Source organism: Eptatretus burgeri, chromosome 2 (assembly GCF_056783735.1).
Source record: "Eptatretus burgeri isolate ZD-2024b chromosome 2, Ebu_testis_v1, whole genome shotgun sequence".
NCBI lineage: Eukaryota > Metazoa > Chordata > Myxini > Myxiniformes > Myxinidae > Eptatretus > Eptatretus burgeri.
Window position 1 is genome coordinate 50,860,117 of NC_140962.1, and position 18,533 is coordinate 50,878,649.

At 43.2% G+C, this 18,533-nt stretch overlaps 1 protein-coding gene across 4 annotated transcripts in view; it reads right to left on the reverse strand.

The window, feature by feature from the left end:
* Window positions 1-4,333: 4,333 nt before the first annotated feature.
* TIMELESS (timeless circadian regulator) overlaps window positions 4,334-18,533 on the reverse strand; it is a 105,133-nt gene continuing 90,933 nt past the window's right edge. For 3 of the 4 annotated variants that reach the window (XM_085869302.1, XM_085869300.1, XM_085869303.1), the window contains exons 13-20: window positions 16,642-16,811; window positions 16,426-16,557; window positions 15,139-15,290; window positions 14,806-14,903; window positions 13,772-13,931; window positions 7,862-8,063; window positions 6,015-6,163; window positions 4,334-4,553 (exon numbers count right to left, since the gene is read on the reverse strand). In XM_085869302.1, the coding sequence (XP_085725428.1) occupies window positions 4,349-4,553; window positions 6,015-6,163; window positions 7,862-8,063; window positions 13,772-13,931; window positions 14,806-14,903; window positions 15,139-15,290; window positions 16,426-16,557; window positions 16,642-16,811 (1,268 nt within the window). In that variant the 3' untranslated portion in view covers window positions 4,334-4,348. Of the gene's footprint in view, window positions 4,554-6,014; window positions 6,164-7,861; window positions 8,064-12,159; window positions 12,726-13,771; window positions 13,932-14,805; window positions 14,904-15,138; window positions 15,291-16,425; window positions 16,558-16,641; window positions 16,812-18,533 lie in introns of those variants that run through there. The other variant, XM_085869304.1, reaches the window with a different exon arrangement.

Sequence of the window (18,533 nt, forward strand, 5' to 3'; positions counted from 1 at the left end):
TCCTAACTGCGTATTTTTCCATACAAAAAATCCTGAGACAGTTCAAGCTCATATTTTAAATAAAATATCAAATTTGGCAACCATTTTGAAAAACAAAATGGCTGCCATTCATTTACGTACCACTGGCAAATCCAAGTGCGCCTCTTTATAAACACATTAGGCATCAAAACAGGATAGAAACCACCAAAGTAAGCTTTGTATGATGTTCAAAAGTTCTGTTAACCCTGTCAGTACCATTGGCAGACTTGTATACATTAACTCTATGGCAGTTGTGAAAGTCAGTCACAAAAGGGTGAAGGTAAAAAAAGAAAGAAATTGAAATCCAAGATGGCCGCCATCTGCAACACTTCCAATTTTGCCAACATGGATTTTCTTACTCCTTGGGACCAAAATAGTCTACCTGGGTAGGTGGCATGTTCTAATCATTTAAATCCCACGGGTCTTTATATCACAACATAGTCCCCCTGACTATCGGGCTGGCACCCCTGCCTCACACCTTGTCCTTCTTGATGCCCTTAAAATCATTGGAATATCCCCCGATTATGCTGAGTATCTCGGTTACTTTAGCATTGCAGAGAGGGTGGTGGTTTCTCTGTATTCCACTACCTCCTTTTTGGTCTTGCACCCTCTGCCCTCTCTTGCTCAGGTTTCTGCAGGGTGCACAGTCTGCCAGGAACCCTCTTCTTGTTTAACTCCCTAAATGCAAGCTCACTGCTCACCTCCAGTCATTTGTCACTCTTTCCTCTGACTGGTGGAACCAACTTCCTCAATATGTTCAGTCCCATTATTCCCTCCAGAGGCTCTTGACAGCTGTTCACCATGAAGGCAAATCATCCCCCATCCGTACTCTCTTCTACCCCAAATGACAACATGACCAAGCAATGGCCGTTTCTAGGTTATTGTGATTTTCTCCCCACTCCCACCACCCTCTCTCACCTCTCTGTTTGTTAGTTTTCAGTTGACTTGTCCTTTTTCTGTTTCATCACCACTTTCCTCTTCTTGCTGCGTTTCATTCAGCTCGTGTGCTGCTGTTCACCCCCTTGTGCCTTTCTCCCCCTCATCTCACGATCACTCTCACCCAGAGATTTGATGTCGACAAGTCAGCGACTTGGACTCCAGTAGCAAATTTTGTGACCTGTAACTTTACTTGAGACCCGGCTTTAAAGACTTGAGACTCGAGCTTGTAGACTTGTTGACAAGGACTATGAATGAATGAATGAATGAATGAATGAATGACTGAACACGACAACAAAAGAAATATATTTCAGTGATGAGTTTGTGACTAATGTTAATTTGATATCTGGTAGGATGTGATTATATTTCTAAACAAAGACCACTGGAGTCACACGCCGAAGAGAGCACAAACTCAAAAAATAGATAGTGCCGAGCTTACAAAAGCCGCCCAAAGTGCTGCTGAGCTCCGGGCCTCCGATCGCACATACGTGTGTGTAACGGAGTAAAAGGAGGTAAATTATGGAGAAAAACAAGTAGAACCATAGTCTCTTTCATAACATGGACTCCACATCCTTGACTTCAGAAGGCATGTATGCCGTATGGCGTACGGATGGAATTGTCATCACTGCTGTTCGGTACATTCCCGTTCAGCCTCTTCAGCGTTTTATTTTTTTTTTTAAGTCTACATGTTTTATGGCTCATAATGGAACTAACACACACCACACACCACACACACGAGCTTCGAGTGCACGTTCTTACCATTACACTGTCGAGACTGAGCGTCACCATGTGGCTTGCTGCTACTCTGCGCATATGCACTTCACTTCGTTATCGGTAGCATGGTAGAGATTGAGGGTGATCTTATTTACTGATAAACATTTCTAAGGTGCATTGAATAAAAGGAGTGCTGTATGTGAAACATGTGGTATAAAAATTTCAGATGGCCCATCCACATCATCAAATTTCATTCGTCACCTAAAAACTCACCCGCAGGAATAAGTTTTCTTTTCCATTAGACATTCTAACACGTTCCGCTTCTAACTTTCTTACATTTGCACTGTGCCAACACTCATGCAGGTTGCATGTGGGATGTAGGACGAGTCCTTGTAGAGGGTGTAGTTTACTGTAGCTGGCCCAGATCGGAATTCGACAAGATCAATGACACGTAAAAGACCGAGTCTGGTCACCGAGCTTCATTACTGATTGTAGCCGTTTTGGTCACCGAACCTGGTCAAGGAGTTTGAATTATAATGCAATTAAACCTTGTCATTTTAATTTTTTCAATGTCATTTACACATGTCCAAAAAAATCAGAGCTCAAATGAACAACCAGCTCATGACTCATGTAAATCTTTTGAGTGTTAAAGTCTAACACGTAACCAAGGTCTATGCTAATGACATGATGATGTGATACTCGACTTGAGACTTGACTCGAGCCTTTCCCTCAAGGACTTGAGACTTGCCATCATATAATTGAGATTGGCTCAGGTGACTTGTTGACATCTGTGCTCGCACCTCCATTATTCTGCTGGCGTTTCCCCCTTTCCATTTTATTCCATTCCATAAGCCTCGACAATGTAGTCAAAAAATAGCCCTGTGGGGGGGACTAACGGTTATTTCTCCAACAGGCGGGGTGAAAATGAGAGATTAGGGGGAAGGCACCATGGCCCTCCTTCCTGAAGTGGGACGGTCCTGGGGAGCAGAACTTAAGTTAATGGCATCGTCCTTAGGCCAAAAAAAAAAAAAATGTTGCATTGGTGTAACGGGTCACTGAAAAATAGGGTAGGTCGGTCGGGATCTTTTTTTTATTTTTATTTTTATTTTTCCTAATAAATCCCTCCCAAAATCTCCCCCGGCTCGAGTACCACCCTTTTTGTCGGCGGGTTCTGTCCGAAACACTTCCGGGTTTTTGCGATCGCGATCGCAATCAACAAGATACTTGAAAACGATAGCAAAACAACAAAAATAGCAATAAAATAGGGTCGGCAAAATTTTTCGATAGCAAAAAAACAAAAAAAAAAAAACGTAGGGTCGGCGGAATTTTTAGGGTCGGGCGGGTTACTTTTTAGGGTCGGGCCAATGCAACATTTTTTTTTTTTTTGGCCTTATGTTGGATGGTCGCTAGAATATCCTTATTGTCGGGTTTTCTGTGTGTGTGTGTGTGTGTGTGTGTGTGTGTGTGTGTGTGTGTGTGTGTGTGTGTGTGTGTGTGTGTGTGTGTGTGTGTGTGCGTGTGCGTGTGCGTGTGCGTGTGCGTGTGCGTGTGCCTGCAACACGAGGCTCCACAGCACAAACCAGCAAACCGATTTCTATGAAACTTGGCGAACAGGTGCCGTATGGGCTGTGAGTGTGCGCGTTTGAGTTTCGTTGCAAAGCAACCACCCGTTGCTGTGCAGCGGCCAAAAAACCGCGTATGGTATTTTCAATACTTGTCCTACAGTTTTGAATGTGGAGAAAGGAGACTTCAGAATTAAACACTTCGAGATATTTAGAAAATTTTACTCGAGCCGATTTTTGATTGAGGTTTTATTTTTCAAACGGTAGTCCTTCAAAAATAGGGTGTCTATTTACCGTCATCTTTTTTTGTTTGTTTGTTTGTATGCAATGGACAGCTCTGGAGGCCAGAGGAGTCAACCGATTTTGATGAAACTTGACAGGTAGGTTCATACCAGGATTGAGTTCTATGCCTTTGAGCACCTATGGACACCACCGTTGCCTTGCAACGGGACTTTGATATTTTAGAAAAATCCCCAAAAATTAATTTTTTTGAAAATCAAAAATCGGCTTCCAGGCTTTTATGCGCACTATAATCAACCTCTTTGTCAAAAATTTTCAGCCCGATCCGTCAAAAACTGTATGACTAGTATGCAATTATGTCGTGACCACCCATGTCGCCTCCTGGCTTGTTTCATTAAGAGTTTGGTCTGCATCTGGCCGTCGGTTTCCAAGAAGATTTTCCTAAAAAATGACCTGAATTTGAGGTGAAACCCCGCTTTTCAGCCTCGTATAGGGGGTAGATGCGGATGTGGAGCACAACCCCACGAAACCTTACTGTTCTGATGTATCGTACTAAATTTGGTCCATATCGGTCATGTAGTTTGTGACGAAAATATGTTTTCGTGAATATGAGGGACGAGGGGAGGGAGGCCATGGCCCCCTTTCCAGGGGAGATACGGCCCTGGGGAGAACAACTTCAGGTTAGGGCATGGTCGTGATGCAGCATGGCCAGTTTGGTCTCAATCTGGTTGTAGGTTTCTGAGAAGATTTTGGAATGCAAAACCCCTTTTTACCCCTTTTAAATGGGCAAATCCAGATGGGAAGCACAACCTCATGAGACCTTGCTGTCCTTTCCTCCTGAGACCTGTCCTGATGCATCATACCAAATTTGGTCCAGATCAGTCACAGGTCGTTTGTGAGATGTTTCGATCAAATGTTAACGTACAGACACCTGGATCCACTCTGAGCATATTTCGAAGAAATAACTTAAAAACAAAACCACTTTCCCCAAGGCGCATACCTCCAGCTTCATCCTTGTAGCGAAGATAAAGGGTCTGAAGCTCTTCCTTTTCTGCATCTGACCAGTGAGAACCTTTGTGGGATCTGTTATCAACAAAGCAGCACTAAAAATCAACAAGCAACTAAGAATGACCAGCAAAACAAATTAATGACATGATTATTATAACATGACATTTGCTTTGGAGTTTAAACAAAGTTCACCTGAATGTACTAATACCTCAAAAATAAGTTTCGGGTGTTCACTTACTTAACATTACTATACATTCTAAAAGAAAAAAAAAATCCTGAGAGTTGAAGGCCAAGAAGAGAAGAGCTTCATCAAAAACTAGAATGGAGCTCTTCGACATCACGACATCGATCAATATGCCACCGCCCACATTGTTACATCATTATACTTGTACCAAATTTGATTTAAATCCCTTCAGCTGTTCTCAAGTATCACATTTTTACATGACATGAACTCTGACCTTTGACCTCTTGACTTCATAATCCAATCAGTTTACCTTTTCATTGTTAAAATACTTGTACCAAGTTTGACTAATATCCCTACAGCTGTATGTCTGGTGTTGGTTTAATGGTTAGGGTGGCAGGCTTTGGATTCTCAGGTCCTGAGTTCAAATCCCGCTCAGCTGTTGAATTAATTAATACAAGGTGGGGTTAACTCGACCTGTCATCCTTCCGAGGTCGGCAAAATGAGTACCAGCTTGCTGGTATATTGTGTCGGAGTGGCGACCCGTTCAGGATTGTGTCCAATAGCCAAGGAGACTGCTTAAGCAGCTTCAACGCTCTGCACAGAGTATGGTCCCGATCTCCTCCTTCTACAGCTGTTCTTATGTTATCGTGGGAACAAAAACCGATCACCGATGGACGCTGACCTTTGACCTCTTCATGCCAAAATATAATCAGTTCATCTTTGCATCATAATAAATTCTTATTCCAAGTTTGGTCAAAATCCCGTCAATGGATGACAAGTTAGCGCAGGAACATAATTTTTTTAATCTCATGGGACCTCTAACCTTTTGAGTCCATTCCATTATCCAATCGGTTCATCTGCGCATCATTATACATACTTGTACCAAGTTTGACTTGGATCCCTTCAGCCGTTCTCAAGTTATCGCGGTAACAAAAACCTATCGAGATGCACGGACGGACAAACGGACGTACGGACAAACGGACAACCCGAAAACACAATGTCGCCGGCAGCTTCGTCAGCGGAGGCATAAAAATATAAAGATGAAAAAATATATATTTAAAAAATAAAAATAAATAAAACTTTGCTGCTGGCATATACAAAGTTTACATAAATAAAGTATCATAAGTAGGATTACGTGTAGTATTTTTTTAATGGCAAACAGAAGTTGCAGACATGGTTCAAGTTCTACAGACCTTGGCACAGCATGCTTGCAGACATATTTGACAACAGAATGCTGAAAGCCTAAAATAGGTTATTAGAGTAGTCATCTTGTAGCTTCAACAAAATTGTGATTAAAGTTTAAAAAAAAAGGAAGCGAGTACATGGTTTTAAATGTGCACACAAAGGCTCACCCGGTGTGCTGTGATGCAGTGTAACCCTCCGTCATTTGTTGTACTGTTGCCGGAGTTTTCCAGAAAAGCAGCTCCAAAAAGACCTTGCTGTTCTGGCGCGCGAGTTCAAAAAACTTTCGGACAATGTACTTGGCGAACTCAGCCAGTTCCTGCCAACATTTGACATCAAAAAGTTATTTTAAACATTATGAGCACAACATGCCATTTCATAAATAGGGTATTTACAGGAACACGGTTTAGGGCAGAAGCGAGCAGGTCAACGACAAAAACAGTTGTGCTTCCATTAACATTGGAGGACCATGAGGCAGGGCTATTAACTTGTGTCAACACAGTATTAAAACTTCCTGTTATTGTTTGATTTTAGAACGAGCGGGATAACCTACATGTATGTATGTGCACTCACCTCTGAGCTATCGAGCCTGGATTAAAACCTCGGCTCAGCTACGAACTATTACGCTTGTGTTTCGCAGGCAGAGCGATTCATCAGTGTGTGCTCTGTCCATCAGTTGGATGTTTAAACTGAGTGTGCCAACTGTTAGCAATAGTTAGTGAACACTAAAGCTCTCACAGTGTCCTTCACCGAGAGCAGGCACATTGTCATTGCCATCCTGAACAAACTACAAACTGCTGCAACAACCTATACGGGGACACTGCAATGGCAGCAATGCTGCAAAGCCGATATCACATGCTGCGTATGAATGACGGTCATAGCATTAAAGTTTACGGTGGGCAGAATAGTAAAATAATGACAAATGACAGAACAAAAGTAGTTTAAAAGGAATTAAATTGATGAGATATTTGACATGATGCATGTTGGGAAACAAGATGGAAATTTCAGTAGACAGCCATGTTGATTCTGGTGCAGAGGAAGCAAAGTTTGAATTGACATGATATTATTATACGTTATCGAGAAGGGCTAACAATATCATGGATTTTCTACTTTCTTCACTAAAGCAACGAGACAATGAGATATAACCTGGTACCAATACTGTCAGGGTAAATGTCTGTGATGATTAACCCTTCAGGAATCCAATGGATCCAAACTACAAGTTAATCCTGAAATTATGACACGAGTCAAGGCCGACAGGATGGCCTAGATGTATGCACACTTGCCTCGAAGCTGGCAAACCTGGGTTTGAATCCCGACCCAGCTATATAAAGCACTGTCATCCTGGTGTTTCAAAGGCAGGGTGATTCATCAAAGTGTGTGCCGTCCAGTGAATGGATGTTAAACAGGCGTCCCATCTGCTGGCATTAGTTGGTGGACGTTAAAATCGCATGGTGTCCTTCACGAAGAGTAGGCGAGCTATTGCCAGCACCATGAACAAATTCAAAATTTCTTCCCCAACTACTGCTGGGAAGGCAATGGCAAACCACCCAGTATAATCCTTGCTCAGGAAGCTGCTTCAGCAGCACCGATGCTCTGTAAGGAGTATGGTACATGAGAGAGAGATGGAGAGATGGAGAGATGGAGAGATGGAGAGATGGAGAGATGGAGAGATGGAGAGATGGAGAGATGGAGAGATGGAGAGATGGAGAGATGGAGAGATGGAGAGATGGAGAGATGGAGAGATGGAGAGATGGAGAGATGGAGAGATGGAGAGATGGAGAGATGGAGAGATGGAGAGATGGAGAGATGGAGAGATGGAGAGATGGAGAGATGGAGAGATGGAGAGATGGAGAGATGGAGAGATGGAGAGATGGAGAGAGGGAGAGAGGGAGAGAGAGAGAGAGAGAGAGGGAGAGAGAGAGAGAGAGAGAGAGAGAGAGAGAGAGAGAGAGAGAGAGAGAGAGAGAGAGAGAGAGAGAGAGGTGATATGACTCAGAAGAGGGATTAGGGGGCATACCGAGTAACACTCAACAGCAGGGTCATCAAGCACGGCCTGGAATGTCCTGAACACAGAAGCCTGAAACAGCAGACCATCCATGTGCAAGTCCACAGCGATTCGGTGCAGCATCTTGGTTGCACAGTGATTTGTGTGCACAGAATTATGTTGGTAATTCTTTAGCAGCAACACGCATGCTTTGACCACCGGTGTATTGGCAAACCTGAGGAGGTGTGGAATTTCAAGGGCATTAGTAGACAATGGCCAAATCAACACAACATTCGCGATTCCCCGCATCACGAGCCATTGCTTCAGATGGGAACGAACAGATATTTACATACCACGACTTGTGTGCAATCATGCAATGTATAGCCACACAGACTGAGAGCCGGTCAGAAGTTAATCATGAAGTCATGCCCGAAAGGTTTGATGCTCTTAATCATGTTACATCACCTTGACATCCAACAAATCCCACTTCTTGAGTTCCGCATTCGGAAGGGTGCAGACCTTTAACACCCTTTATCGGAAATAGTTGCACCCGAGGCTGATTATATTAGTTTATGGCATCTACATTGGAGACTGCATACAAAACACATGCATAAGAAACGAAAATCGTCGGTGTTTGCATATAAGGAGGACCCTTATAAGGGTTCAAGAAGATTCTTGATCAGAAATTTGTACCCAAGAAAAATTTTGGTCACAAAAAATTCTCAATTGCAATGCAAGAATATTTCTGACCAGGCACTTTCAGATAAGAAGGCTCCTGAGGCTCGAATATGGAGCTAATGAGCATCTCAATGCTCGTACTCGGCAAAAACTGACGGAAGTGCAGAGTTTGGAATGCTAATGCCAGGATTGGATGCAAGTGTTTGTAGCGGTGAAAGTGGTTCAGTTGTGGGTGGTTCCGTGGCAGCCGAGTCCAGGGTGTTTGGAAGATTGTATATCTCCGAACCCGGCGTGTCTGAAAACATGTACGGTGTGTGTTAATGGAGTATATATATATATATATATATATGACAATAATTTGTTCACGAGTCAGTAAGTGACCACTATATTCGTTATGGGTGTGTGTCTGTCTGTCTGTCTGGCCCGAGCATAGCTCCGTAGGTTTTGATCTGATCTTGATAAAATTAGGGTGCAAGGTTTGTATCATGATCTAGTTGTGTTTTCCTGAGAATGGGCATGCTGCGCCCATTATGGGCGGAGCCACGCCCAAAAAAACATGTGTTTTTAGGGGGTAGCCAGTTTCAAGTTACATCTTCTCCGAGGGGGTTTGTCGAATCTGGCAGGGGTTTCAGTATTTGGTTTGCCCAATGGCACCTACATAGCCCCACGGAGCTCTATTTTTCATTTTTGTCCCAAGGTCAAGGTCACAAGGTCACGAACTTCGAAAATGTCAAAAAAAATCAATAAATTGGGCATCGAGTTCCTTGGGTCTTCAACCGTTTCGAATGAAAGTCGGTATGCAAGTAGTGCTCTTCGAGTACTACAACTTTCATCATTTATGTTTTTCCCGAGTCCCGCCAGTTTGCCCGTGGCGTCCCCTCGAAGGTCAAAAAATAAAAAAGGCGAAGCGTGTACATTGCTCGTGAACCATCGCAGTCTCCAGACTTGTTCGAATTACAATAACATTGGTATTTACTTTCACACCAAAGAAAGAGAGGAAAAAATAGCCTTACTTCCAACTAATGATTGGGTTTGATCCATCGAAGTGTTACTCTCATGATCAAGTTTGTTCAATTTATGAAACTCTCTACTCCATGCTACTTCCATGTTTGGCTGTACATTCTAATGGTACATGGAGGACTCTTGTGGGGTCTTTGAGCCGAAGAGGCCTTCTTATCCGAAAGTGCCAGATCAGAATTTTTTTTTTTTTAACACTGGATTTTTATTTCACACGATTGGAAGAGAGCAGTTTTCAACAAAAAAAAATGTCAGGTGTGAATTCCGAATTAAGATCACTTTTGAACCCTTCCAGGAGAGTAGATTGGGACCAGATTCTGTGCAGAGTGTTGATGCTGCCTGAGCAGTCTCCTTGGCTGTTGGGCACAATCCTGGATGGGTCGCCACTCCGACGCAGTATACCGGCATGCAGGCACTCATTTTGCCGACATAGAAAGGATGACAGGCCGAGTTAACCCCACCTGGTATTAATTCAACAGCTGAGGGGGATTTGAACGAAGGACCCTCGGATCTAAAGCCCGCCACCCTAACTATTAAGCCAACACCAGGCACCAGGCTTCAAGGGGTCCTTCTTATATGAAAAAAATTACCTACATGAAAAGTTCTTCCACACTGAATCATTATTAGTCCATTTGCCGTTATTATGTGTTCCATTATCAACCTTGTTGATGTGCAAAGTGTATGGTTTTATGATTGTTTTGGACTAACATGGGTCCATTAATAAAATTCAGGTTGGTTGCCAGGGTGGCTACCTTGGAGAACTCCTGTAATTTGCATAAATTCAAGATGCCCGCTACAGGTCAGACGATGGGGCTAAGTTTTTAATCGGTCAACAATATAATCCTGTGTAATACCTCTTTTCCATATGATTTTGACATGAGGAATTCAATTTTGGGGTTATTTTTTTACGTTCAGGAATAAATAGAGGTTCACATGAAATGTCCATGACTATTTTCTGCTGAAAATTATGCAACACCAATGCAAAAGTGAAGTCATGAATGGTTCACAACATGGTTGTTGAATGGTTGATAATCAGAAAGCATCCACATTGTCATGTCATCATATTGGACATCTTAGGAACAGAGGACATAGAGCCCAGTAGACAACTTACGTATTGTTCGTCCCCTTCCGTATCCTCGTCTCTTTCCAGTTCTGCTTCGACACTCCCTTCTTCCACTTCACTTTCACTGTCCTCCACAGTCTTGTGTGGGTTAAAGCACTTGTCACTGCAACCACAAGTGCAGTATTGCGTGCAGGAGATCTTTGCATGGTGACAACTGCAACTTGCAGTACTGCAGGCCTTCCCCTCTGCTTTGCATCCACACCGCACAACATCCATGAGGTCCAAAGGGGCTGGTGGAGTAGCAGAAGTTGCTGGCACTGGGATTCCATCTCTGATGTCCCATCCATATTTTGTAATGTCAAGTTCAGGTGGGGCCTGCTGATCAGCTGATTTTGCAAGTATTGTCTGTAGATGTGCATGCAAAATATGTAGGAAGAGATTGATCTCAGTTGGAGGTAATGCCATGAGCTTGAGGGGCTTGCCAGACTTCTTTGTGTGCATATAGTACCTCATCTCACTCATCGTGGTACCTTCTGGCTGACCATACAGGGCACAGAAGAATGTCCGCCCTGCTTCCATGAGCTGTTCATGGCTTGCGTTCAGCTCGCCAAGTGCGGAGTACAAAGCAGGGAAGTTGCCAGCTCTCAGTGTCTTCAGGGCTGACACTTTGCCTTTGCCGTATGGGTATGACGTGGTATCTGAGCCAGTGATGTAGTGCATTTCCAAAAGCTGCAGACACTTGGGGCCAAGCTGGACACAGGTGATGTTGATATCCCAAATTGCTCCATCCCACCTTTCCATCTGCACTGTGGCCTGGATGTTGCGCTGGTAAACCCAGTAAACCATCAATACAAAAACATCAGTGTCATCAGAGAGGATACGTATCACTCTTGCATTACATTCAGCAGCCATGAGCAGGTGAGAGATCATTGTAATGTCTGCTTCATCATGGTTGAACGCACCATGGCTACGGCTCTCCACAGTAACTCCTTCACCAAAGTTATAGGTACTCAAAACCTTGGACAGCTGCAACTTGTTCTGCTTGTTTTTCAGGATGGCGTCTCGACTCGGCAGGGGTGTGTTTATTGTGAGGTCATAGTTGATGGAACCAATGCCAGCACGCCTCACTCGTTCATGGTCCTTTGCAGAAATATCATAATATTTGTCAAAGACCAAGATCTTCTGACCAGCAATGGTAGACAGCCTTGTCTTGATGGACTCAATTAAGACTGACACAGTTCCCCTGAAAGGCCAGACAATATGATAGAGAAGTTGGCTCGCGTCAACAATGGTAACATCTGGTTGCAGAGGGTGTTGTGCCTGAACACAGAGTTTGTGTGCCAGTGGTGCTCTGTTGCCTTTCCTAAAGCACCCATATTCATCAATCAGTGAGGGGGGTACTGCGCAGAGCTCAAACTGGAATATCGGTCCTAGCGCCATTTGTCTTTGCTGTCCAATAGTCAGCAGCCTGAGGAAGATGGTTTCTCGATCAAAGATCGTCTTGTCCCCAATTTTCACTCCTTTCTGTAAGTGCTCCATTGTCTTGATGGGGCATGAGATGGTTTGTTTATTCACCGAACTGATCAGAGCTCACACCATTCCAAATGCCTTCCTGGTGACGACAGACAAAAGCACCTGATAGCGCATCTCCAGAAGGTGATGGGTGATGTAACGGGCATAGTGATGGTGACCAGCAACAAAGAAGTAGGGAAGCATGCGTTCAAGTGTTAGCTGTTGCAGCAGGAAGTCTGCCTCCTTCTCACTATGCAGAAGTTGATGAACAAGCAGAGTAGGCTTGATGAAGTTATCAACCCAGTGCTTCCCAGTTGGGTGCTGTCTGCATGTCTCAAGGTCGCTGCACAACTCCTGGAATGTCTTGGGGCCGGTGTTGAGGAAGGAAATGAGAAGGGCAGTCGAAACCATCCGGAAGGCTCTCATTGATCGAACCCAGGACTTGCCACTTATGATTCCTGCCAGGCCCCCGAATGCTGAACTGATGAGTCTCAACACCAGACGCATGCATGAGTTTGCCAATGCAACCACAGAAGGACTGCACAGTGTGCATTATCCCAGGCCTCAGAATCACATTTTAAAGCGATCAACGTCATGCCACTTGATTTGGCAAGCCACCATGTCGAGCTGGAGATCCACAGAGATGTGGACATAAGTCATTCCCATATCAGTCAATGACTTCTGAAGATACTCCAGTGAAGAACAAAACAATGAATTAGTAACTCGCATTAATGTCATATGTGAGCGTACAGTTGTCAGAATAGTGACCTTGTTGTCATTCAAAATGTATCTCACACGGCAAACAATTGCCAGGAACTCGAACATTGACCTCAAATTTACTTCTGATCACAAAAATAAGGTTAAACATCGATTCCTCGTGCCAAAATTATATGGAAAAGACGTCTCGTGTAACTTTAAGTTCATTACCTAAAAAGTTATGTTTTCAGCCCGGTCGATGACGGCCATCTTGTATTTGCGCAAAATTAACAGATTTCCCCATGGTTGCCATCCGGGCAACCAAGCTTAATTTTGTCTATGCATGCCTGTGAACAAGAAACCACCATAAAACCATACACTTTTGAGGACAACAAGGTTACTTCTCTGGCAAATGCACTATATTCACATGTATTCAAAGTGAAAATTTGCTCGGGCTCAGCATTTTGAAAATCTTTTTCCGAGACCCTTTTTGAACCATTACAGCCTAAGGGGCCTTGTTATCTGAAAGTGCCAGATTAGAAATAGTCTATTTCTTTTTTTTTTGTTTTACGATTGGAATTTTTTGTTGCAAAAATTTTTTTCAGCTGCAAATTTCTGATTGAGGACCTTCTTGAACCCTTATGGAGGGTCCTTCTTCATTGCAAATGCCGACGCTTTTCATTTCTTGCGCGCGTTTTGTATTCCGTATCCAATGTCGGTTATAAAATAATAATCAGCATGGGGCATAAATATTTCCGAAAAATGGTTTTAAGGTTCTTTTTACGTGTTCAAGAAATGGGTTTTCTTTGAAGTCAAGGTGATGTAACACGATCAAGCACATCAAACTTTTCAGGAGTGACTTTATGATTAACCTGTGACCAGCTCCGAGTCAAATAAAAATATCTGATGTCTTAGGATATACAAATAATACACAAGCAACCAACAAGCGACAACATAATGGTGTAAAGTAGCTTTACCTTTTGATATAATCCACGAATAAAAAATCCTTCTCAATGACCTTTTCAGAAAATGACTGTTCCAATTCCTCATCCTCCTCAAATTCCTCCTCTTCATGTTCTTCCAGCACATTCTCATCCTTGTCCTCCCCTCGGCACTCAATTGCGGCAAGTTGCTCACCTGTGCAAGAACATACAGTACATCATAAATTGAGTTGTAAAACCTCACCAGAACATCACAAGTGTTTCCTCAGGATTCATAATGGTCGTTACAAATGTCGAGCATCGCAACAACAGGATCTGCGAGTCATTAAAAAAAAAAAACCAATGTCACCCGCAGGGTGACCCGTATCTTGCCAAAAGGTGACTACGTGTGACTTCTTTAAGGTCACACTGAGGTGAACAGAGCTGCTATCCACCAGGAGCGACTCCTTGAGGAATATCTGCCTACGAGAGATTCCGATGAGAATCGTTCTGCAGAGTAACCATGAAAAATATGCTTTTGCCTCGTAACGTCACCAAATGACGTCATAATGTCTCAAAAGCTTGACATATCTAGAAAGCACTCATCGAGGTGTTCAATTTGAGGTACTACACGATATGGTTCCTAAAACTTGAAAATTTGACCTTGGGGTCAAATATGTTTGACCTGAGGCACTAACCATGAAGGTCAAGGCCAATCGCCACCAAAAATTAATCAGCTGAGCGCCAGACCATGAACTATATTCCCATGAAGTTTGAAGACGATCTGATCAAAATTACTCAAAAAATAAGGGTTTTGTCGACTCCCCTGATTTGTGCCAAAGTGACCTTGACCTTTGACCTTCAAAATTTTGTGCACTGAAAGGGACCTCTATAGGCCTCTGATATGCGAAGTTACAAAAATTTCCGATGATAACTGTGCTCTGCAGAATTTTTTATACGTCATTACAGACAAAAAAAACAAAAAAAAAACATACAAGCTGACTAACATATCTTGCAAAATTTCGTTTTGGCAAGATAAAAAGAAGAGAAAAAGCATCGTCAGTATAAAAAAAAGCTCTTGTGGGATTCACCAGGTAGAGTGGCATTGAATATTTGATGCAGAAGCTGCAGCTCCTCGTCAAGGTGGGATCCCTCTGTGCCAAACATCCCACCTTCCGGCCACACTTCACTGAGAGAGAACAAGCACCCAGTGCCCATTAAAACGGATATTTTTCATTTACTGGCACAAATCGCCAACATTAAATATGTGGTGGGAGGGAAAGAGTGGACCAGGCTGTTCACCTGGTGTGGGGAATGTTGGTCACAAATTTTGCTACATTCACAAATCTCATTAAAAAAAAAAGAGAATATTGCTTTACACAATGCAGTTAATGAGCAAACAAACACAAAAACAGATCATGTACCGAGCTGCTTTGAGCAGACCCAGGGCCTCACGTGGCTGCTGCATGAACAGGGCCCTCTGAATGCGCTTTGCTGCCTCTGTGCGCTGTTCCTCAACCGGCACGTCTGATGCCGCATCAAATGGTACAACGTCCTCGGGAACAGGCTCCCCAGCCTGAGTGACAAACAGTCAGACGACAGTTATGTGTCACCACATCAAGGTTCATCTCCAAAATAGGAGAATTTAAAATTTCCCAGTTAGGAAACATGGTGGGAAAGGGTTGTTTGAATGCGGGAGTGGCATACAAGGACAAAAGGAAGAGAAAACAGAACAAAGGAAGATGGAAGAGTCGTGTGTTAAATAGGAAAAACGCCTGACGGCAAGCCACAAAACAAGAAAATACAGGGATCAGGACTCTAACTTTTACATTAGAGTTTTTCAACCTGCAAAACAATCAATCATTTTCGAGAACGACTCTCTCGGGAGCTGGCAGGATAGCCTGGAGGTACGCACACTCGCCTCCGAGTTGTCTAACCTGGGTTTGAATTTCAACTCAACAAAAAAACTGTCATCCTTGTGTTTTGCAGGAAGAGTGATGTATCGACGTGTCCCACGGATAGACGTTAGACTGGGTGTCCCATCTGCTGGCACGAGTTGGTGGGAATTTAAGATCCCATGGTGTCCTTCACAAAGAGCGGGCAAGCTATCATCGGCATCATGAACAAATTCCAAATTTGTGCTCTAACCTACAGAGGGCATTGCATCAGTTGCGCAGCAACACCCTCAGTATATGATGTTACCTGTAGCCGTGTGCCACATACGAAGAAGAACATCTCCCAAGAAAGGTGGATGGAACCGAATACGTATTTGTTTCAAGTATAAACCCCACAATACATACAATGCACATGCAGAATATAAATGTCAAGTGTGCAAATGAAGAATAACAACGGTGGAGGGTTGCAGTCAATTTTAGTACCGTACCGGTAAACATCCTGTTGTGATCATTACAATGTTATCGTGATAAATTTGCATGTTGGCTTTGGTAGGTTTATGCCATGAAATGTAGCGAGTTTCAAACGAATGTGAATAAGTGCATGGTCTGATCAGGACACGCTCCGACTGAGCATCGAGTGCCGTCTTAAGCAGGTTGGATTTGAAAATCCAAGTAGCTTCATTTAAAAATATCTCAACTAATCGGTCTTGTCAAGTATTCATCTTCAAGAGCGTCAACTGCAGCAAAATAAAAAAAAAACAAGTGCAGTTGGAATGATGAAGCAAACACAGTAATGAAAGCTGATGAAGTCCTAACCTTCATGCTTGCATCCAAGTCCTTCGACATTTTGTCCCAAAGAAGATCTTTCGCTTCGGCAGTCAGTTCTCCTTGAACAGGGGCAACTGAGGTTTTCGATTTTACCTTTTTCTTGCGTTTAATATATTTCTTCTGTGGGGAAGAAACAAGGGCATTGTAAGAACACAGCCTGTTATTTTGCTTGTGAAGGTATTTGCGTACATTGAACACACTTGCCTGGACACACATCTTTCCGTGTCGGTTGCAGAGCTTTTCCAGCATCTTGAAGAAGACGTGTGCCGTCTCCATGAGGTCACGCAGAAATGACAAGGGCTGCTTCGTCTCGTCGTACTTACGAAAGAGCGTCACAAAGAGCTCGCGGTACTCCATGACGTAGAATATGTTGCCTGTGGATGATTGCATCCACAATTTAGCAAAACCAGTCAAAGCATCAAAAGAGTCACTGGTGGAGGTGACGATGCTCTTTCTTACATTTATATTACAATCGCAACAATGGATATTCAGAAAAAAAAAAATGAGTACTACCGATAAGTGTGCAGATCACGACAGGATCAAGTGCGGAACGTCCGATTTTTCAAGATTTTCATTCAATCCAATATAGCTGCCAGACCATGTGACCTATTTTATTATTCGTGAACACCCTGGTATTCCCAAAGTTTGGGGAACATATGGGTGAAGTTTTCACTCGTTCTGTCAAGCCGTTCTGGAGAAGATTTTTAAAAGTTTTATTCTTTAGAAGTCATAGCTGCCACACCACGTGACCGATGACGACATAGGTGGAGAATGTTTTTTTCTTCCTCACGGACAGGCGATCACACCTGTAAAGTTTTGCCTCAATCTGTTCAGCCGTTTCAGAGAGGATGGTTTACCAAGGTTTTTATGTTTAAAAAAAGTAATAATAATAATAATAATAAATAAAAACGCTGCCGAAACCACGTGGTCGATGACATCATCAATTTTTTTCCCGCGATACAATTTAGCAATCGAAGACTTAAATTTTTTTTACACTGCTCGGATAAACTATTTGAAATATTCAAACATGATGTCATCACGAAGCCACCTTTCACCTCATCACTTATTTCCCATGGGGAGTACTTCACACGTGCCAAGTTTCAATTTTTTCGACGGGGTGGTTTTGGAGATACAGAGGTCCAAAGTTTTTGCTTTTTTCCAACATAGCTGTGACTGCCACACCATGTGACCTATGATGTCATAATTATCATTAAATAATCCCACACGAGTCATCACACATGTGGTAAAAATTTTGTGCCAATCAGATTAGCAGTTGCAGAGAAAATTAGCATGGACGGACAGAGGGACGTACGGACGGACAACACAAAAACATTATGCCTTCAGCGATTTCATCAGCAGAGGCATAAAAAGGAAAACGATTTCGACAAAAACTTTGATCATCGACACCAATATTATATGCTCAAAGCAAGGGTGCCTATGCTGAGCATAGCTTGGCAACAAGTCGAGACACACTGATTGGCTGTGCACGGCGAGGTGCACTGTTGTCGACTCCTCACAAGTGATTTTGACACACCCTTGCAGGACTCGTTTAGTGTTCTTACAATTCAAACATCAATTAAAAAAAAAAAAAAAAATAGGACCGCACATCCTGGAGCTCACCTGGATCAGGAGCAACAGTTACTCAAACCCCCAGCAGACCCCCTTAGCACGTGATTTATTTTTATGCCATGAACAAATTTTGGTACATCACGGGTGATGAATGTTGTGGTCATATGCCTGGTGTTGGCTTAACGGTTTGGGTGGTGGGCTTAGGATCCTGGGATCCAGAGTTCAAATCCCCCTCGACTGTTGAATTAATACCAGGTGGGGTTGACTCTGCCTGTCATCCTTTCGAAGTCGGCAAAAATGAGTGCCAGCTTGCTGGTATCCTGTGTCGGAGTGGCGACCTGTCCAGGATTGCACCCAACAGCCAAGGAGACTTCTTATGCAGCACCAACGCTCTGCACACAGTATGCTCCCGATGGATGGATGGAAGGTTGTGGTAAAGTTTCATCAAAATTGTGCATATAGTGTCAGAGAAGAGAGCAAATACCTTTTTTTTGGAGGGAGGGGGGGGCGTTCAAAAAAAAAAAAAC